Genomic DNA, 22,919 nt, shown 5'->3' with positions numbered 1-22,919 from the left:
GCTTTTGCAGCAATTACAGCTGCAAGTCTCTTGGGGTATGTCTCTATAAGTTTGGCACATCTAGCCACTGGAAGTTTTGCCCATTCTTAAAGGCAAAACTGCTCCAGCTCATTCAGGTTGGATGGGTTCCGCTGGTGTACAGCAATCTTTAAGTCATACCACAGATTCTCAATTGGATTGAGGTCTGGTCCTTGACTGGGCCATTCCAAGACATGTAAATGTTTCCCCTTAAACCACTCGAGTGTTGCTTTAGCAGTATGCTTAGGGTCATTGTCCTGCTGGAAGGTGAACCTCCTTCCCAGTCTCAAATCTCTGGAAGACTGAAACAGGTTTCCCTCAAGAATTTCCCTGTATTTAGCGCCATCCATCATTCCTTCAATTCTGACCAGTTTCCAAGTCCCTGCTGATGAAAAACATCCCCACAGCATGATGCTGCCACCACCATGCTTCACTGTGGGGATGGTATTCTCAGGGTGATGAGTGGTGTTGGGTTCACGCCAGACATATCGTTTTCCTTGGTGGCCAAAAAGCTCAATTTTAGTCTCATCTGACCAGAGTATCTTCTTCCATATGTTTGGGGAGTCTTCTTTTAGCGAACACCAAACGTGCTTGCTTATTTTTTTCTTTAAGCAATGGCTTTTTTCTGGCCACTCTTCCATAAAGTCCAGCTCTGTGGAGTGTATGGCTTAAGTGGTCCTATGGACAGACACTCCAATCTCCACTGTGGAGCTTTGCAGCTCCTTCGGGGTTATCTTTGCTCTCTTTGTTGCCTCTCTGATTAATGCCCTCCTTACATGGTCTGTGAGTTTTGGTGGGCGGCCCTCACTTGGCAGGTTTGTGTGTGGTGCCATATTTTTTCAATTTTTTAATAATGGATTTAATGGTGCTCCGTGGGATGTTCAAAGTTTTGGATATTTTTTTAGAACCCAACCCTGATCTGAACTTCTCCACAACTTTGTCCCCGACCTGTTTGGAGAGCTCCTTGGTCTTCATAGTGCCGCTTGCTTGGTGGTGCCACTTGCTTAGTGGTGTTGCAGACTCTGGGGCCTTTCTGAACAGGTGTGTATATATACTGAGATCATGTGACAGATCACGTGACACTTATATTGCACACAGGTGGACTTTATTTGAAATAATTATGTGACTTCTGATTTAGGGGCTTCATAGCAAACAGGGTGAATACATATGCACACACCACTTTTCCGTTTAATATTTTTTTGAATTTATTGAAACAAGCTATTTTTTTCATTTCACTTCACCAATTTGGACTATTTTCTGTATGTCCGTTACATGAAATCCAAATAAAAACGCATTCAAATTGCAGGTTGTAATGCAACAAAATAGGAAAAACACCAAGGGGGATGAATACTTTTGCAAGGCACTGTAGGTTAACTCCAGCAGAATTAGAAACACATTTAACAGACTCAAAAGAAGGCTGACATGCCTAAGAGAGAACAGTCTATGACCTGGGTGACTGGAATCTTTGACAATTTGTTGGGTCTGACACCGCCTAGTATATAGGTCCTGGATGTCAGGAAGCTTGGCCCCAGTGATGTACTGGGCTGTACGCACTACCATCTGTAACGCCTTATGGTCAGATGCCGAGCAGTTGCCATACCAGGCAGTGATGCAACCGGTCAGGATGCTCTCGATGGTGCAGCTGTAGAACTGGGGGGACCCATGCCAAGTCTTTTCAGTCTCCTGAGGGGGAAAATATGTTGTCGTTCCCTCTTCACAACTGTCTTGGTGGGTTTGGACCATGATAGTTCGTTGGTGATGTGGACATCAAGGAATTTGAAACTCTCGACCCGCTCCACTTCAGCCCCGTTGATGTTAATGGGGGCCTGTTCGGCCCTCCTTTTCTTGTAGTCCACTATCAGCTTCTTTGTCTTGCTCACATTGAGGGAGAGGTTGTTGTCCTGGCACCACACTGCCAAGTCTCTGACCTCCTCCCTATAGGCTGTCTCATTGTTGTCGGTGATCTGGCCTACCACTGTTGTGTCGTCAACAAACTTAATGATGGTGTTGGAGTCGTGTTTGGCCATGCAGTCATGGGTGAACAGGGAGTACAGGAGGGAACTGAGTACACACCCCTGAGGGGCTCCAGTGTTGAGGATCAGCGTGGCAGACGTGTTGTTTCCTATCCTTACCACCTGGGAGCGGCCCTTCAGGAAGTCCAGAATCCAGTTGCAGAAGGGGGTGTTTAGTCCCAGGGTCCTTAGCTCAGTGATGAGCTTTGTGAGCACTATGGTGTTGAACATAGGAGTTCCTTTTGTCCAGGTGAGAAAGGGCAGTGTCGAGTGTGATTGAGATTGCATCATCTGTGGATCTGTTAGGGTGGTATGCAAATTGGAGTGGGTCTAGGGTGTCTGGCATGATGGTGTTGGTGTGAGCCATGACCAGCCTTTCAAAGCACTTCATGGCTACCGACATGAGCGCTACGGGGCTGTAATCATTTGGTCAGGTTACCTTTGCTTTCTTGGACACAGAGACTATGGTAGTCTGTTTGAAGCATTTAGGTGTTACAGAATCAGTCAAGGAGAGGTTGAAAATGTCATTGAAGACTCTTGCCAGTTGTTCCGCGCATACTTTGAGTACACATCCTGGTAATTCGTCTGGCCCCGCAGCTTTTTGAATGTTGACCTGTTTAAAGGTCTTGCTCACATCAGCTACAGATAATGTGATCATACAGTCGTCCAGAGCAGCTGGTGCTCTCATGCATGCTTCAGTGTTGCTTGCCGTACGGTCACTGTGGAGACGATGTCGTCGATGCACTTATTGATGAAGCTGGTGACTGAGGTGGTATACTCCTCAATGCCATTGGATGAATCCCGGAACATATTCCAATCTGTGCTACCAAAACAGTCCTGTAGCGTAGCATCTGTGTCATCTGACAACTTCTGTATTGAGCGAGTGACTGGTACGTCCTGCGTTAGTTTTTGCTTGTAAGCAGGAATCAGGAGGATAGAATTATGGTCAGATTTGCCAAATGGAGGGCGAGGGAGAGCTTTTTATGCATTTCTCTGTCTGGAGTAAAGGTGGTCTAGAGTTTTTTCCCCTCTGGTTGCACATGTGACATGTTGGTAGAAATGAGGTAAAACGGATTTAAGTTTGCCTGCATTAAAGTCCCCGGCCACTAGGAGCACCGCTTCTGGATGAGCATTTTCTTGTTTGCTTATGACCTTATACAGCTTGTTGAGTGCGGTCTTAGTGCCATCATCGGTTTGTGGCGGTAAATAGACGGCTACGAATAATATAGATGAGAACTCTCTTGGTAGGTAGTGTGGTCTACAGCTTATCATGAGGTATTCTACCTTAAGCGAGCAATATCTCGAGACAACAGGTCCATGTTGCTGCTGTCAATTATGTGCAGCACATTTACCCCTGCATTCAGTCTGAACCCCAAAAGGAGGAAAGCATTACACTGGTTTGTGGTGCTCGCTCCCATGAGCGGCGCCGCTGGCTCGGCTCATGAGGCGCCAAAAGATGAAATTAGCTGGAGTCTAGAGCGCCCACCACAAATGGTTGACTAATGAGAAGAGTTAATCTTGTCAACCAATCAAACAATGTTTTAATGACAACATTCGAGCTGTCAACAACCGGGACTACTGGTCACTACACATGGTATGTTGATTTCCTCGCAGTGTGTGAGCGCCTTTAAACGTGTTACAGAGCCTAAATGTTATCAAACCAGGAGAAGAAGGAAGCAGCATAGGGAAAATAGGTGAAGGTAGGGTGGGTTTATAGAGATTTCCAAAGAGTCCGAAGTTGAGGGACCATGAGACATAAAAGGCAAAGTGTGGAATAAGATAGCTGGAGTAGCGGGAGGGATGGTTGGCCATGGAATAAACATAAACATAAAATGGGGTGCTGGAGTGCTTCTGCACCCCTTTTATGTTGTTGTCACAAATATCCGTCCCATGTCCAGTCATACTCGGGGTCTCAGTGTGTTTCCCTCGACGTCATTCAAATCGTGGTCATCGAGTGTCTGTGAATCACAACATTAAAGACGATGAGTGATCACAGCATTTCCACAGATTGAACCATACACAATACAACTTAATCATTGAGGTCAGGATTTTGTTGTTAACCTCTATGGGCTAGGTGGGACGCTTGCGTCCACCTACGTAACAGCCACTGCCAGCCTGTGGCGCGATTTTCAAAACCTTAAAAATCCTATTACTTCAATTTCTCAAACATATGACTATTTTACAGCCATTTAAAGACAAGACTCTCGTTAATCTAACCACACTGTCCGATTTCAAAAAGGCTTTACAACGAAAGCAAAACATTAGATTATGTCAGCAGAGTACCAAGCCAGAAATAATCAGACACCCATTTTTCAAGCCAGCATATAATGTCACCAAAACCCAGAAGACAGCTAAATGCAGCACTCACCTTTGATGATCTTCATCAGATGACAACCCTAGGACATTATGTTATACAATACATGCATGTTTTGTTCAATCAAGTTCATATTTATATCAAAAACCAGCTTTTTACATTAGCATGTGACGTTCAGAACTAGCATACCCCCGCAAACTTCCGGGGAATTCGCTAACATTTTACTAAATTACTCACGATAAACGTTCACAAAAAGCATAACAATTATTTTAAGAATTATAGATACAGACCTCCTCTATGCACTCGATATGTCCGATTTTAAAATAGCTTTTTGGTGAAAGCACATTTTGCAATATTCTAAGTACATAGCCCAGGCATAACGGGCTCGCTATTTAGATTCCCGGCAAGTTTAGCACTCACCATAATCATATTTACTATTATAAAAGTTTGATTACCTTTTGTTGTCTTCGTCAGAATGCACACCCAGGACTGCTACTTCAATAACAAATGTTGGTTTGGTCCAAAATAATCCATCGTTATATCCGAATAGCGGCGTTTTGTTCGTGCGTTCCAGACACTATCCGAAATAGTAAAGAAGTGTCGCGCGCATGGCGCAATTCGTGACAATAAAATTCTAAATATTCCATTACCGTACTTCGAAGCATGTCAACCGCTGTTTAAAATCAATTTTTACGACACTTTTCTCGTAGAAAGCGATAATATTCCGACAGGGAATCTCCTTTTCGGCAAACAGAGGAAAAAAATCCCAAAGGCGGGGGCGGTCGGGGTCACGTGCATAAGCCCAGTGTCCCTTGATCGGCCACTTGAGAAAGGCGATAATGTGTTTCAGCCTGGGGCTGGAATGACGACATTCTGTTTTTTCCCGGGCTCTGAGCGCCTATGGACGACGTGGGAAGTGTCACGTTAGAGCAGAGATCCTTAGTAAATGATAGAGATGGAAAAGAAGTTCAAGAAATGGTCAGACAGGCCACTTCCTGTAAAGGAATCTCTCAGGTTTTGACCTGCCATTTGAGTTCTGTTATACTCACAGACACCATTCAAACAGTTTTAGAAAATTTAGGGTGTTTTCTATCCATATGTAATAAGTATATGCATATTCTAGTTACTGGGTAGGAGTGGTAACCAGATTAAATCGGGTATGTTTTTTATCCAGCCGTGTCAATACTGCCCCCTAGCCCTAACATGGTGGTTTACACTATGTCTACTGTGTGTGAATGATGGAAGAATCTTATCCCAGCTGTAGGTCCATTTGAGTGTGTGTGGTCACTGTACATCAACCAGTACTGGGACCATTGGAGACTTGGGATGTTTGCTCTCAAAGTGCTGTTTGAATGTCTTTGGGTCTGTGTCTATAAAGGTCAAGTACAAAATGGAGGAAGTTCATCTGTGCCTTAGATTGAATAAAAAAATGACACAAATGATGAACAAAGCAATACAACCTTCTACACACTCCAGCACCCCATTTTATGTTCTACACATTTGAAAGACTATTTCACAAAGGCCAGTACAATAGCTTACAAATGGAAAGGAACCTAATGGCACATACAGTACCAACTAATACTACACACCCGACAGACAGGGCAGGTGTGGACCAGCTGCAGTCTTCTGGTCCGCACCTGCTCCGTTCTTCTTAGCAGCCTTAGCATCAGTCAACAAGTTCAACTTCAATTTGAGAGTGGAGCATGCGGTATGTATACCATTGTACAGAATTACTTAAAAGAGTGGACAGCTACAGATCTGAATGGCAGGAGAGTGTAAAAGCTTTTGTTCCAGCCCAGCTCATACCTGATTACAAACCATAGCCTATCGCCGTAATTTGTTATGTTGATTATAGTCAATGTTATGGTCAATGGATTATGTTGATCAAGTGTTAGAGCTGGGCTGGGACAAAACCTTTCACGGACTCCTGCTCATCAGGACTTCCTGCAATGACAAACAGACCAAAGCATGAGAAAAGTGTTCCAGGTTGCAACAGTTGACCTAGTTGAGAGGTAATAAGACTCAGGCACACCCATTGGTTCTGGAATAGAGAAGGTGCAAATAAGGTTTGCAATTTGGCATCAATAATATGACAGTAATTCTACCTCAAAAACAAACGTGAATACCAATTAATTTAAAACGCACCATAGCATGTAGGACTAAATAAGGTTTCATAACCTTGCCAACTGGGGCTGGGAATTTCCAGGGATCTCACGATACGATATTATCAAGATACTTAGATGGCGATACAATATGTACAGTGGCAAGAAAAAGTATGTGAACCCTTTGGAATTACCTAGACTTCTGCATAAATTTGTCAAAACATTTGATCTGATCTTCATCTAAGTAATCTTCATCTAAGTCACAACAATACGCAGTCTGCTTAAACTAATAACACACAAACAATTATCTGTTTTCATGTCTTTATTGAACACAAAGTGTAAACATTCACAATGCATTGTGGAAAAAGTATGTGAACCTTTGGTTTTAATAACTGGTTGACCCTACTTTGGCAGCAATAACCTCAACCAAACATGTTCTATAGTTGCGGATCAGACCTGCACAACGGTCAGGAGGAACTTTGGACCATTCCTCTTTACAAAACTGTTGCATTTTTACTGAACAGAATATTCTCGGAGGACCTGAGCCTTTATTGCAGCCAACCCTGGCCAACCCTGGGCCTTGCAGCCAACCCTGGCCTCAGGACTACCTGGCCTGATGACTCCTTGCTGTCCCCAGTCCACCTGGCCGTGCTGCTGCTCCAGTTTCAACTCTTCTGCCTGCGGCTATGGAACCCTAACCTGTTTACCGGACGTGCTACCTGTCCCAGACCTGCTGTTTTCAACTCTATAGAGACAGCAGGAGCGGTAGAGATACTCTGAATGATCAGCTATGAAAAGCCGACTGACATTTACTTCTGAGGTGCTGACCTGCTGCACCCTCGACAACCACTGTGAATTTTATTATTTGACCCTGCTGGTCATCTATGAACATTTGAACATCTTGGCCATGTTCTGTGATAATCTCCACCCGGCACAGCCAAAAGAGGACTGGCCACCCCTCATAGCCTGGTTGCTCTCTAGGTTTCGTCCTAGGTTCCGGCCTTTCTAGGGAGTTTTTCCTAGCCACTGTGCTTCTACACCAGCATTGCTTGCTGTTTTGGGTTTTAGGCTGGGTTTCTGTACAGCACTTTGAGATATCAGCTGATGTAAGAAGGGCTTTATTTGATTTGATTTGAATATGCCGTGGAAATGTTTGAGGTTTGAGTTTACTAATAGAATGTTGAGAATGTATAGAGGACACTGTTGTGCAGACCAAGGCTGGGTCCAAATACTTTGAAATGGTTTCCTTTACCCATTTCCACTTTCCTTCCCTCACTCATAGTTTAACTGATAGATCCACTAAAATGGACTACAATGGAATTAGCAGATTTATTGCTATGTGACATCCCGGTTGCCAATGACAGAAAGGTGTGTGGTGGCTGAGAACGAGAGGTGCAAGACAGACAAATGATTCATCCAGATTCAGACCATTAGTTGGTGTAACAAGGGTCGTCTAAAGGGGACCAAGGCGCGGCGTGTAGAGTGCTCATATTTACTTTATTAATGAAACACCTAACAAAACGACCACCAACAGTTCCGTCAGGTAACAGATACAAAACGGAAAACAACTACCCACAAAAAACCTGTCACGTCCTGACCAGTATAGGGGTTATTTGTATTTGTAGGTTGGTCAGGATGTGGCAGAGGGTATTTGTTTCATGTGGTTCGGGGGTTATATATATTGTAGGGGTGTTTGATTTATTATTTCCGGGTTTTGGTTTATGTTCTATGTTTTGTATTTCTAGGTTCATTCTAGTTCTTTGTATTTCTATGTCTAGGTAATTGGGTGTTGGACTCTCAATTGGAAGCAGGTGTTTTTAGTTGCCTCTGATTGAGAGTCCTATATATAGGTATGTGTTTTGTTTGTAGTTTGTGGGTAGTTGTATTTCGCACTGCTGTGAGTATTAGCCTGTGAAACTGTCATTCTTTGTTTTCTTGTTTTCTGTGTTCACATTTAGTTAATAAAATATAATGATGAACATGCAACCCACTGCACCTTGGTCCTCTCTACCCAACGACACCCGTTACAAAACCCAGGAAGAAAAACCCCTACTTAAATATGATCTCCAATCAGAGGCAACGAGGACCAGCTGCCTCCAATTGGAGATCAACCCAAAAAACAACAACATAGAAATAGAAAACCTAGAACACAAACATAGAAATAGAAAACATAGAAAAACACAAAACACCCCCTGTCAAGCCCTGACCTACTCTACTATAGAAAATGACATCTTACTAGGGTCAGGACGTGACAGTTGGTGTAATGGGATACTCTAAATTAATTAGGAAACGTAAGGCTTTTCACACTACTGAGCCGAATCGAGCCGAGCCAAACCAAGCTGCTTTAAGCTGGCCTGGTTAAGCGTCCACCCTAGTTGCTGGAACCATTACAATCATGCTCTGTTAGGTTTGGGTAAACAGTCGGCAGTCGGCATGATAAAAGAGCCCATGGGATGGGGTGACTGTGTATGCCGACTCAAGCTCAGTGTTCAGCAGCATAGAACGGTCCCATAGAACCAGGCCAAGACCTCTCTCCTCTCTCTCTGTCCCGATGTGATTGGTTCCAGGCTGATATTTTCAAGAGTACTCTGGTCCAAAATAAAGTCCCAGGAAAGTAAACAAAAGGGACTCACATAGAGTCTGATAGCAGGACAGCTAGGTCCTTGTTACAGCCAGAAAAATAGAGCCTTTATTGCAGCCAACCCTGGCCTAGCTAGAAATCCCCCTCCCAAAGAGAAAAGAGCCCTCTTATCTGAGCTCGGATAATTTCATCATTACTTCACACTGGACCGCAGAAATCAAACACAGTGAGTTTTTATTTTTGCAGTTACGTCATGAGAAAGGCTCATGGATGAAATTGCTTTTTTCCCCCACACATCTCCAGGCTAGCCCCTCTCCTCTGCTGCTCAGGATATCTACTGAAGGCCCGGCATTGTTGCATAATTCATAAATCTCCTTCGACCTTTGTAAAAATAATAATTTAATAATGTATTTCCTGTTAAAAATAACAAATCTTGAAATGTGCTTAGCTGGCGGGAGGCTTTACACTCTGATGCCAGTCCAAAAGCCCACATGAGTTGAACTCAGAATAATAATGAGAAAAGCATTGCTGCCTGCCTGTCCATCTCATTTTCTCACCCCAAGCACATGTTGACATTCCAACTTTACATTAGTCCTGAACCCATAGTTATCTGTGGAGGTACTCGTATGTTGGAATGTGTGCCTTACACGAGTTCTTATTCAGCTATGGCTTGAATTGTAAAGGCCGCAGTTCATTCTGCACAGACAACTCCTAATTTATATTTATATAATTCAACCATCCAAGAGTAACTACATAAGGTTTGTTAGGAATCATTAACACTTTAATAAGCATGAGTAAAATATGTTGTTATTGACATACTGTGTACAGTAAGCGTCGATCAATGTTTAGGTAGTGCTTATAATGCCGTTATGCATTGCTTATGAAGGCGTTAAGTAATCCTTATGTTGTTTCGACGGAAGATGAATTCCACGGAGACAGGTGACAAAGTCAGGTCTGTTTGACATTTTATTTCATGGTGGTAGGAACAAAAGACAAAGGTAATAAAGTTATTAATGATCAGTTCATGCCACTCTTACTCGGTGCGCTGCCCTTCAGGAGCGTCTCAATCAAACAGTAGTTTAGAGGCCAGTCGATGGGGATGATGAGGCTAGTATGCTGGCTAAAATAAGAGCACAGAACAGTATGGACGACGACTTTGTCAACCGGTGAGCCGTTGACCTGTTTTAAGGCAATTCATAGACAGTTTCAACTACCCCAACATTAGATTGTGCCCGTCTTACTCTTGAGCCAGTGTCACTTCTGAGTGTCAATAACACAGGACATATTCCACAACTACTGGAATAGGTCCAATTCAACAGTAATACAACATGGAAATGCAGTGGTGTAGACCATACATACGCACACACGGTTACTGGTCTTAGCTTTGGAAACTAGTCCTTGATTTGACTCAAAAGCCATCTTCAATGCTCTTCCCCTCCCCTTTCCTTCCCCATTGACATAAGAACATCATTATTGTGTGTAGTGAACAGACAAGTCAGACTTCTTGGTTCCAGTGTATAGTACTAAAAACATAACCTCCACAGTTTTACACAATGCTTAATTTACACGTACAAAATGGCCACCTTTGTTTCAGGAGGGGAAAATATGAAGTGAACAAACTCAACCAATATTTTTTTTTTATGCCTTATAATATTGCCACGTATCTTATATATCAAAACAGAGTGGGTTTATGTCAGTCATTGCAGTTTTTGGATGTTACAGAATTCATCTTAATACAAACCCATGTTTATTTGCAATTATGTTTGCAATTTTCTTTCTTGAAATTCTGCTGCCCAATATCCCAACTTATCACATTATCCCCTTTCCAACAGCAAGAGATGGACCACTTTATTTTAATGCAAGAGTATGAACCAGTTTTCATTTCAATTTGAGAAACATTGTTTACTCTGAAGTTTGAAAGCTTGAAGAATTTCATTGATGACTGACCATTCCATGACTGAGCATTGAAGGGTCCCATTGCCCACCTGGTATGATATCTCTCCTCTTCCTCTAGGTTTGTCCTCTATTTAGCCTTATCTTACAGCTCCTCCATCAGGCCAGTTGTGGTAAAAACAACAACTTGTTCTGTTACACCATTTTCAAAAAAGGACCCAGACAAATTAAATAGTTCCACAAGCTCAGTGAAATCAGGTGAGAGTAAAATAATCCACTTGACCGCTGACACGGGAAAAAAAATGAAAAGATTCGGCGAAACAAAAACAAAAACAAAACCAACACCGCAGAAACTGCATGCAACTAGTGGTCATTGTTAGCTTTACTGATTGTAAAATACAATGCACAATACATGAGAAGAGAACCAATCTTACATATTCACAGTCTCAGGTATTTATATACTCTATATTTATTACATTTATTTATGTAAATTATTATTACATTTCTTGATTGATGGATGTTTTGAAATTATGGTATGTTAGTTGTTCTGGAATGCAGGGCACTTTGTCTTTGTTAAAAAATGAGTTATTGATTCAGAGCCAACTGTATGAGGAGTTTGAAGAGTTTGATTAGGCGGTTTCCGAAACTCATTCTTAACTAATATGGAATACACTTGTGTCCTATCTAAGCAGAGGGTTCTATGATACCAGAGTTGTGTTCATGAGGCACCAATAAGACAGGCTTGTTCTCGTTGCAAAATGTTGTAAAACGTTTTGTAACAGTGTGCTCTAATGAACATGACACAGGAAACTGCAGAATGTCTCTACTGCATTTGCCTCACATGGGAATGTTTGTATGTAGAGTTAGGGTTATGTCTATAGGCTGTGTTGAGTGGTAGTGATTGATATGACACCAAGACAAGGCAATAATAGAGAGGACCAATGTGGTTCACCAGTGTTCAAGTAATGAGCGATACGAAGGTTTTGTTCGCGATTGTTTGAAAATAACAAATACAATTAATACAACTTTCGCTTGTCTTGCGACGCCACACAAATGTACGCATATACGCAAGGTATTTACACTGGCCTTTCAGGAGGGGGATAATGAACAAACGGGAGGCGTAGATAAACAAAAACAAATACAGTATATAAAAACAAAAAAAAACAAATTAAAACAATGTATTATTTTTTTCCAATATAAAAAGCGATGACAATTATACAAAAATAGAACTTAATTACAGCATTAGACATGTAGTTTATGAAGGGGGTGGTTTAGCCAGGCAATTTTTTGGCCTCAGCGGTGGAACAGTGTAATATTTTGGGGCTATTGAGGGCGTCCTCCAACAGGTGAAGCTCCATGCCGTCCACCACCACGTCCTTTACACAGCCAACGAAGCCCGTGCTGTAGGCCTTAGGCAGCCTGCGGGCCACCATCAACTCCTCCAAGCCACCTGGAGACAGAGAGCGAGAGAGAGGGAGGGAAAGTGAGAGGGGGAGGGAAAGAGGGCAATTTAGAACACAGTGTCTGAGGTGCATGGACAGACAGACAACAAATGCATGCACCCTCACACTCCCACAGATTGAGGTCACATCCTTCCATTCCACAAAGCAGCCTGTGTGTTGCCACAAAGGATAACTAACTGCTGTAAAGTACTGTGTGATGTTGACACTGGCAGTAGATGATGAAAAAGAGACATGTAGCTCTGGTGAACAGAAACGTACTGCATATCGAACAGGTGGTCCTTTCTGGAGGCCTGCTCTAGCAGTACAGTCACTAGAAATCACCTCTCTCATTCACTCCAAGTGGAGCCCGTCTTCTGATAATTCACCTGGATTTGTCTTTCTCTCTTGTTTTCTGTCTCTCATTCTCTATCAAACACTTTCACACACTCTTTGTCTATATCTCTTTCCCTCTCAAAGACACTATTTTCCACTTATTCCCTCTCTCTTCCCTCTCCTGCTTTTGTCCCCGTTTAATCTGCTGCGCCGAGTTGGCCTTTCCGTCAAGCTCTTCCCCCTTCTCTCTGTCCCCTCTAATCGGATTGCGTTCCTCTGAATCGGGGATCGACAGGGCTAATTTTATGTGAGTAAAAGATTAATTAATGATGAGCGGTGAAAGAGGAGGATTTAAAAGCGAGGAGCTGCTTGATGTGAGGCCTGCTGAAAGGATAATGTATTCTAGCTGTGGGGCGTGCTCGGCACCTGTTTGGAACCGCAGCAGTGTGTGTGTGGTGTGTCAGTGTGTGTGTGTGTGCGTGCGTGTGTGTGAGAAAGAGAGGGATTATGTGTGTGTGTCATGTGTCCCTCTACCTGCTGGCTCTCCTAACTCAAAACACCCACACACACCTTCCCAACACCTTACACGACCAAATGCATTTCAAGGCAAAATAATTCTACCAGCGCCATTTCCCCAGAATATTCTATCTATCAGCGTGTGCTACATCAAAAGCCATTTCGCTGAGCGAAGTTCAGGGCAAATGGAACTCAAAAAGATAACAGGCAGACTTCTTTGGTCGTTTCAAATTCCAGAGAAAATAAAACTTTTGAGTTTAGTCAGATTGCTTTTCATTTCTCAAAACAATACCGGAAGAGAGTTGGACACTCTTTCCAGACAGTCATCTTACATTTCTGACCAATTCTTTTCATGCCAGCGAGTTCTCTTACATCCATTGCAATGCATAGTGAGCGCATTTCTCATTTCTGGCACACTTCTACCATTGTTACAGATGGAAATGTACTATGTGCGTCAGATTTCAGGTTAACCCTATGTGTTGCTCAACAGTACCTCGGTCACTAGTCCATGTCCTTTACACTATCAGAGGGATTTTAGACCTAGTATTATCAGCGTTTACTCACTTGCTGTTTCTAAAAACAACATTTTAGTGTCTGACGGATTGATATATGGAGGACTCATGACTGCATGGCCAGGCACGACTCCAACACCATCATCAAGTTTTCCGATAACACAACAGTGGTAGGCCTGATCACCGACAACGATGAGACAGCCTATAGGGAGGAAGTCAGAGACGTGGCCGTGTGGTGCCGGGACAACAACCTCTCTCTAAATGTGATCAAGACAAAGGAGATGATTGTGGACTACAGGAAAAGGAGGACCGAGCACGCCCCCATTCTCATCGACGGGGCTCTAGTGGAGCAGGTTGAGAGCTTCAAGTTCCTTGGTGTCCACATCACCAACAAACTAACAGGGTCCAAGCACACCAAGACAGTTGTGAAGAGGGCACGACAAAGCCTATTCTCTCTCAGGAGAATATTTGGCATGGTTCCTCAGATCCTCAAAAGGTTCTACAGCTGTACCATCGAGAGCATGCTGACTGGTTGCATCACTGCCTGATATGGCAACTGCTCGGCCTTCTACCGCAAGGCACTACAAAGGGTAGTGCGTACTGCCCAGTAAATCACTGGGGCCAAGGTTCCTTCCATCCAGGACCTCTATACCAGGCGGTGTCAGAGGAAGGCCATAAAAATGTTCAAAGACTCCAGCCCGCTAGTCATAGACTGTTCTCTCTGCTACTGCACGGCAAGCGGTACCGGAGCGTCAAGTCTAAGTCCAAAAGTCTTCTTAACAGCTTCTACCCCAAAGCCATAAGACTCCTGAACAGCTAATCAAAGGGCTTCCCAGACTATTTGCATTGCCCCCTCTCTTTTATGCTGCTGCTACTCTGTTTATTATCTATGCATAGTCACTTTAACTCTACCTACATGTACATATTACCTCAATTACCTTGACTAACCGGTTCACCCGCACATTGACTCTGTACAGGTACTCCCTGTATATAGCCTCGCTATTGTTTTTTTACTGCTGCTGTTTAATTATTTGTTACTTTTATTTTTTTATTTACAGTTGAAGTCGGAAGTTTACATACGCCTTAGCCAAATACATTTCAACTCAGTTTTTCACAATTCCTGACATTTAATCCTAGTAAAAATTCCCTGTCTTTGGTCAGTTAGGATCACCACTTTATTTTAAGAATGTGAAATGTCAGAAAAATAGTTGAGAGAATGATTTATTTCAGCTTTTATTTCTTTCATCACATTCCCAGTGGGTCAGAAGTTTACATACACTCAATTAGTATTTGGCATTCCTCCTGACAGAGCTGGTGTAAGTGAATCAAGTTAGTAGGCCTTGCTCGCACAAGCTTTTTCAGTTCTGCTACTTTGTTGTCCTTAAGCCATTTTGCCACAACTTTGGAAGTATGCTTGGGTCATTGTCTATTTGGAAAACCCATTTGCAACCAAGCTTAACTTCCTGACTGATGTCTTGAGATGTTGCTTCAATATATCCACATCATTTCCCTCCTTCATGATGCCATCTATTTTATGAAGTGCATCAGTCCCTCCTGCAGCAAAGCACCCCCACAACATGATGCTGCCACTCCCGTGCTTTATGGTTAGGATGGTGTTCTTCGGCTTGCAAGCCTCCCCCTTTTTCCTCCAAACATAACAATGGTCATTATGGCCAAACAGTTCTATTTTTGTTTCATCAGACTAGAGGACATTTCTCCAAAAAGTACGATCTTTGTCCCCATGTGAAGTTGCAAACCGTAGTCTGGCTTTTTTATGGCGGTTTTGGAGCAGTGGCTTCTTCCTTGCTGAGCTGCCTTTCAGGTTATGTTCATATAGGACACATTTTACTGTGGATATAGATACTTTTGTACCTGTTTCCTCCAGCATCTTCACAAGGTCCTTTGCTGTTGTTCTGGGATTGATTTGCATTTTTCGCACCAAAGTACGTTAATCTCTAGGAGACAGAATGCATCTCTTTCCTGAGCGGTATGAAGGCTGCGTGGTCCATGGTGTTTATACTTGCGTACTATTGTTTGTACAGATGAACGTGGTACCGTCAGGCGTTTGGAAATTGCTCCCAAGGATGAACCAGACTTGTGGGGGTCTACAATTGTTTTTCTGATGTCTTTGGCTGATTTCTTTTGATTTTCCCATGATGTCAAGCAAAGAGGCACTGAGTTTGAAGGTCAGCCTTGAAATACATCCACAGGTACACCTCCAATTGAATCAAATGATGTCAATTAGCCTATCAGAAGCATCTAAAGCATGACATCATTTTCTGGAATTTTCCAAGCTGTTTAAAGGGACAGTCAACTTAGTGTATGTAAACTTCTGACCCACTGGAATTGTGATACAGTGAATTATAAGTGAAATAATCTGTCTGTAAACAATTTTTGGAAAAATGACTTGTGTCATGCACAAAGTAGATGTCCTAACCAACTTGCCAAAACTATAGTTTGTTTACAAGAAATTTGTGGAGTGGTTGAAAAACAAGTTTTAATGACACCAACCTAAGTTTATGTAAACTTCCGACTTCAAATGTATCTATTTTTTACTTTACACTTCGTTTCCTTAAAACTGCATTGTTGGTTAAGGGCTTGTAAGTAAGCATTTCACTGTAAGGTCTACACCTGTTGTATTCGGCGCATGTGACAAATAAACATTTATTTGATATGTCTGTCTGTCTATTGTGTGTCTGCATGTGTGCATTCCCATCTGTGTGTGTGTATGTTTGTACATCTGTGTCTGCCTCTGTGTGTCGGTTTCACTGTGTGTTAACCCTAAGACCTGTTGCGGTCTTATTAGTCCACCTACCCAACCAGAGAACTCCGTCTGTGTCCAGCTGAGTGGCTGCCAGAGGCGATGATCCCGTGACCGCTGCCTCGTTGCCCACCTGGAGAGATCCATCCCTAAGTGCTCTGAGAGAGGGGGGTGGGGAGGGAGAGAGGCAGAAAGGGGAAAGGTAGAGGGAGTGGTGGGAGATAGGGAGAGAAAGAGGGTGTTGTTTACAGCCTGTCTGGTTATTGTCCTCAATTCCACTTCAACTGGCTTGTAGTAAAAATCGAGAGAAATCAAGTCTGATGACTATGTGCTTAGCAGTTGATTGAGCGAACGGGGAGAGAGTGGGTGCATCCGAAATGGCACCCTATTCCCTATATTTTGCACTACGTTTGACCAGAGTCTGTATGAGCCATCGTAAAAAGTAGTCCATTGTATAGGGAATAGGGTGCCATTTCAGACGCAGACAGTCACCCAACAGTTTGTTGGAGGCATCTCTGTCATTCCCACTGAGCTGAAATGAGACCAACCTCCATGGATTTAAAGGTATCAACTATGTCGCAGGATGATGCGGGTTTGGAGTATGAGATATGTCAGAAGGGGTTGAGATAGCATTCATAATCCCACATTTAAATGCTGTGGCATGAAAGCTAACCCAAAGCTAGCTTGTCGGTTTGCTTACAAGCTGAGTGAAATTGAAGGCAAATATGAAAACCACACACTCTGTATGCTGAACACTACGATGAACATTTCATGACTTCCACTGTTTGGTCATTTTCTATCACAAAATGATCACTAATATAAATATTCACTTAGGGATAAATCCTAACTTCCACCTAAGTCAAAGTTAGTCAAGTTGTATCACAAATACAAGCTATCCTACACTGTAGGTGGACTGCTCCTGTTCAATGTCACTTTAGCCATCGCCTTACCTGCTGGCCTTGATGCAGATCCAACTGTTAGTGTTGACGCGCACCGTCGAGCGAAGCACCACAGGCTTGGAGCCCAGGTCATAGGTCATCTGCACACGGCCATCCACAATGGCCAGGGCGATATAGTCAGAGCGCTCCACGCCCTTTCCGCTCCACAGCACCAGGCCCTGTGTGGCCTCCGTCTTGATGCTCAGCTCAAATTTGTTCACCAGCAGGGCCTTCTCACTGCAGGGCAGGAAGGAGGAGCGTTAGAATGACTTATGTTATTGAAGAGCAGAGTAAGTGAGGTGATTGTGAACTAGTCCACGTTTGCATACTGGCTGTGTTGCTTGTACGTATGAACCCCAGAAACGTGATTCAAGGTTGATAGTGACGGGCTGCATTCTAAATGGTTACCAGTGATGGCCAGTGATGGCTCCCAATACACTTCACTGGCTTCCTAATTCCTTGTCTAGCTTCCTTCATGACAACTGATCTGAAAGCACTTGAGAGGGTCATGTGAGAAACCTCTCAGGTCCTTTCAGCCAGCGCTGCTTATGAGGCAGAGAAGATGACAGTGTAAGGAATATTACGTAAAGACAGCGATGATGTTTCCACTTCGTCCTGTGTATCCCTCTCTCGCTCTCTCTCTCTCTCCTTGGCTAACTGTGCAGTAGCTCACCTCTGTTCTTCCTGTTAGGTGGTGGTGGTTGAGGTGGGGGACTGAGGCAGGATGCTTGGAGGTTCGGAGCAAGCTGTCTAATGTGCTGTTTGATCTCAGTCTCTGAACTGCCAGTGCTACGGGGGAGTCAGGGAGCTGGGGAGAGGGGTGGAGGGGAGAGGGGTGGAGACTGGGACATCCTGGGCCTTCCTATGGGGAGCGCTGCATGTCACTGCCACAGCTGTCTCTACTCTGTGAGAGTGGGGCTGCTGCTCAGAGCCTAACTGGAGCTGGTGTGGTGGTTTGCACACGCTCACACACATACGCGCACACACACACACACTTTCATGCATGCCCCCCTTACTTACAAAGGTATACATACACACAAGCACACATCCATGTACACACACATGCACACGCACAAGCACACGCGCACACACACACAGCTCCATTTGGTACAGACCTCCAACAAAAAGACTCCTGAAGGGATGCTACTTTTAAACAGCTCCTTTATTCTCCATTGTTCCCTTCAAGAGATGGATATCAAGAGAATCGTACCTTTGTTTTGGTGTATGTGCTTGTGTGTGTGTGGTGTGTGTGTGTCACTACTCGGTATCGCTGTAATGTACTGTGAAGTCGACAAGGTTCAACTACTTTCATAGTTTTGAAAAGGATCGTAAATAAAAAAAAATGACAAACAGGCAAAGCACACAGAACAGAGAGCACACAACACAGAACACAACACAAAACACAGATCACACAAGACAGACATGACATGTACACGACATGAGTCAGCTCAGCAAACAGACAGTCTTATGGGAGCACAGGGGGTTATCCACAAAGGGCAGGAGGAGAGGAGAAAAGGAAGAAAAGAGAAAATGACACTTGACTACGTATAAATCGGTCCATTTTAAATAAAGTTTGATTTGATCCTCTCATCGGGCCGGCCAAAAATGGTGCTACTGCTAATGAGCTAACGGTGGTGAAGAGACTGAACGGATTGTTTAAACGGAATAATTATTTTAAGGCTTTTCATTTAGTTTCTGTTCAGGTATGGCCAACCTAACTTGACGCATGTTTAGTATTCGACCCAGCAGAGAGGAAGGAGTGCAACGTTTCTACATTTGGATTTGAGATTTCCAAAGCTTAACTAATCTTTCTAAAAAACACCAATTCACTGAAGCAGAAATGCACAAAACAGGATGACTAATGAATTTAGAGTCATAGAAATCCTTTAGACACAAACGGTCAGTAGCAAAACACATACAATATTTGGACTCCTTTCCCCTTGCCTTAACCTCACAGTACCCAGGGCCCCAAATAAATCATATGATGTGTCTAAAATTGCACCCCATTCACTAGAAAGTACACTACTTATGAACAGAGACCTATGTGGGCCCCAATATATAGTAAATAGTTGCCATTTTAGACAAAGCCATAGTGCTACGCACCATACTTCTGTGTGCAACAGCCTGGGTATGAGGTTCAATAAATTCTGAACAGGATGGATTTTCAGAAATAATAAGGTCAAGGTCCTCCGACTAAGGATATATTATACTGTATTTATACTATACTGACTAGTCTTAATTATGTCTTGGACTCCTGGCTGCATAATACATTTCCACGAAGGGACAAAGTTTGAATTTCATTTCATTCATAATTTTTTGTGAAACAAGGCAGTATACATTATTTAAAATGCAACCAAGTTGTCTTACTTTGGGGTTTACTTACTGGATTTTATTAATAATTAATTGATGAATATTATGGAGTAGCGTCTTCCATGCTTCTTTTATTCCTTATAGAATAAGTCTGAAAAAGGGCTGTGCACCCCATTGCCTTTAGGTGGGAGTAGTAAACTGAACATTGCTAAAGTTGTAAGGAAAACATTGCATAGAGATTGCAAGGCTGGATGGCTCTTTTGGCTGCTAGGGCTGGATATGATTGGGTGCTGTCTTAATAGACCCGGGTGCAATTGCAACAGCTTATGGGGATCCAGATAAACAAATAAAAAAAGTGGAGCCCTATAATACTGTCTCTATACGTGGCCCAGTATATAGAGAAGTCTGGCCATCCAATAATTTCTCTATAGGGCCCAGTGTACAGAGCAGTGTGGCCCTATTATACTTCTCTAAATGGGGCCGAGAGTATTGAAGTGTGGCTCTCCAATACTGTTTCTATGGGGCACTTTCTGACCCTTGAGTAGTGAGAAGTTAGAGACTGCGACCTGAGGGTGGTTGTGTCGGGGTGGGGTGCAGAAGGATGGGAAGGCAGCATGCTAGCGATTGGTTGGACAGCGCTGGCTACAGGCTCCAGGACACTCACCTCTGTTCCGACGGGTTCTCCAGTGACTCAGGACTTTAAGGGAGCAGGGGAGAGAATGGAAGGGCATGCAATAAGCGGAAGAAGGGAGGTGGAAGGAGGACCCACGAGGAACTTTACAGGTTGATGTATTATACAGCATCGTCCAGCATAGACAAGAGCCTCAGTGATCAAGGAGATGTGTTGAACAGAGTAAGTTGTTGCCCGAGAGATGGGAAAACATGTCTAGCTACCTTCCATGGTCCATACTAGCATACTAGCCAATGCATTACTACATTCTAGGTAGTATGAACATAGGAAATAGAACACATTGGAGCCGTGATCACAGAATCATGGCTCTCTCTGGATATACTGTTCCCGTCCATACAGCCAGCTGGGTTCTCAGTACATCGTGCAGACAGGTATAAAGAACTCTCCGGGAAGAAGAAAGGCGGAGGTGTATGTTTCATGATTAACTACTCATGGTGTGATTGTGGGAATGTACAGGAACTCAAGTCCTTTTGTTCACCTGACCAAAAATACCTCACAATCAAATGCCGACCGCATTACCTCCTTACAGAATTTTCTTCGGTTATCGTCACAGCCGTGTATATTCCCCCTCTAGCCGATACATGACAGCTCTCAAAGAACTACACTGGACCTTGTGCAAACTGGAAACTGCATATCCTGGGGGACATTTATTATAGCTGGGAACTTTAATAAAGCAAATCTGAGTAAAACACTACCAAAGTTCTATCAACACATTGCCTGCAGTACTCGCGATTCAAAAACTCTCAACCATTGTTACTCTCCCTTCCAGGATGGCTACACGGCTCTCCCCTCACCTCCCTTCGGCAAATCAGATCACAACTCCATTTTGCTCCTCCCTCCCTATAAGCAGAAACTCAAACAGGAAATACCTGTGCTAAGGTTTATTCAATGCTGGTCTGACCAAGACTGTTTTGATCACACGGACTGGGACATGTTCCAGGTTGCTTCTAGAATAACATTGACGTGTACACTGACACGGTGACTGAGTTAATCAAGAAGTGTATAGGGGATGTTGTTCCCACTGTGACCACTGCATTTAACCACAGCAAAGTGACTGGGAATATGATTGAGTACAAACAGTCCAGTTATGCCCTCCGTAAGGCAATCAAACAGGCAAAACATCAGCACAGAGACGAAGTCGAGTTGCAATTCAATGGCTCAAACATGAGATGTATGTGGCAGGGACTCCATACAATCACGGATTATAAAGAGAAAACCAGCCACATCAAGGACAGCATGTTAACCCTTGAAAGGCTGCCGGCCCAGACGGCATCCCGAGCAGCATCCTCACAGCATGCGCCGACCTGCTAGCTGGAGTGTTTACGGACATATTCAATCTCTTCCTATCTCAGTCTACTATCCCCACTTGCTTCAAGATGTCCACCATTGCTCCTGTACCCAAAAACGCGAACGTAACTGAACTAAATGACTATCGCCCCATAGCACTCACTTCTGTCATCATAAAGTGCTTTGAGAGACTAGTCAAGGATCATATCATCTTCACCGACAGCCTAGACCCACTACAATTTACATACTGCCCCAATAGATTCACGGATGATGCTATCGCACTACACACTGCCCTATCCCATCTTACCTAATGTATGTAAGAATACTGATCATTGACTACAGCTCAGCCTTCAACACCATAGTATCCTCCAAGCTCATCATTAAGCTCGGGGTCCTGGGTCTGAACCCCGCCCTGTGCAACTGGATCCTGGACTTCCTGACAGGCCGCCCCCCCCCAGGTGGTGAAGGTAGGCAACAACACCTCCACTACGCTGAACCTCAACACAGGGGCCCCACAAAGGTGCGTCCTCAGCCCCGTTTTGTACTCCCTGTTTACCCATCACTGCGTGGCCACGCATGCCTCCAACTCAGCAATCAAGTTTGCAGGCGACACAAAAGTGGTAGGCCTGATTACCAACAACGACAAGACGGCCTACAGGGAGGAGCTGACCCTGGTGGAGTGGTGCCAGGAAAAGTGGAATTCTGGAGATGTGATATTTTAGTTTTTATATAGTCCGGACTCCGACATTGCTCGTCCAAATATTTCTGTGTTTCTTAATTCCATTCTTTAACTTTTAGATTTCTGTGTACTGTTGTGTATTGTTAGATACTACTGAACTGTTGGAGCTAGGAACACAAGCATTTCGCTACACCCACAATAACATCTGCTAAACGTGTATGCGACCAATACAATTTGATCAGAGACACTGTAGCCCCACTGTAATCCCGGTCCAGGAGCAGCAATGCAACACAATGAGGTCCTCAGAGGATGACCACAACCACACCAGCACTGGGACTGGGACTCTTAAGGGGAGGGCTGGGCAACAATGTAATGATTTTATGATTAATTTGCTAAACCATTTTTCTTTTGGGGATAATAACATTTTCCACTACTATTACTGAGTCTGATGACAGTGCTGTGTGTGTGTGTGTGTGTGTGTGTGTGTGTGTGTGTGTGTGTGTGTGTGTGTGTGTGTGTGTGTGTGTGTG

General features: G+C 43.6%; 1 protein-coding gene across 1 annotated transcript in view; it reads right to left on the bottom strand.

Moving 5' to 3' along the window:
• Nucleotides 1–9,980: 9,980 nt before the first annotated feature.
• LOC106566949 (agrin) overlaps nt 9,981–22,919 on the bottom strand; it is a 408,999-nt gene continuing 396,060 nt past the window's right edge. The window contains exons 35-37 of the mRNA XM_045692759.1: nt 17,435–17,659; nt 16,539–16,642; nt 9,981–12,370 (exon numbers count right to left, since the gene is read on the bottom strand). Of these exons, the coding sequence (XP_045548715.1) occupies nt 12,192–12,370; nt 16,539–16,642; nt 17,435–17,659 (508 nt within the window). The 3' untranslated portion in view covers nt 9,981–12,191. The remainder of the gene's footprint in view (nt 12,371–16,538; nt 16,643–17,434; nt 17,660–22,919) is intronic.

Source organism: Salmo salar, chromosome ssa13, assembly GCF_905237065.1.
Source record: "Salmo salar chromosome ssa13, Ssal_v3.1, whole genome shotgun sequence".
Classification (NCBI taxonomy): domain Eukaryota; kingdom Metazoa; phylum Chordata; class Actinopteri; order Salmoniformes; family Salmonidae; genus Salmo; species Salmo salar.
The sequence above is the reverse complement of the archived record's forward strand: the minus strand, read 5'-3'. Positions and strand labels throughout refer to the sequence as shown.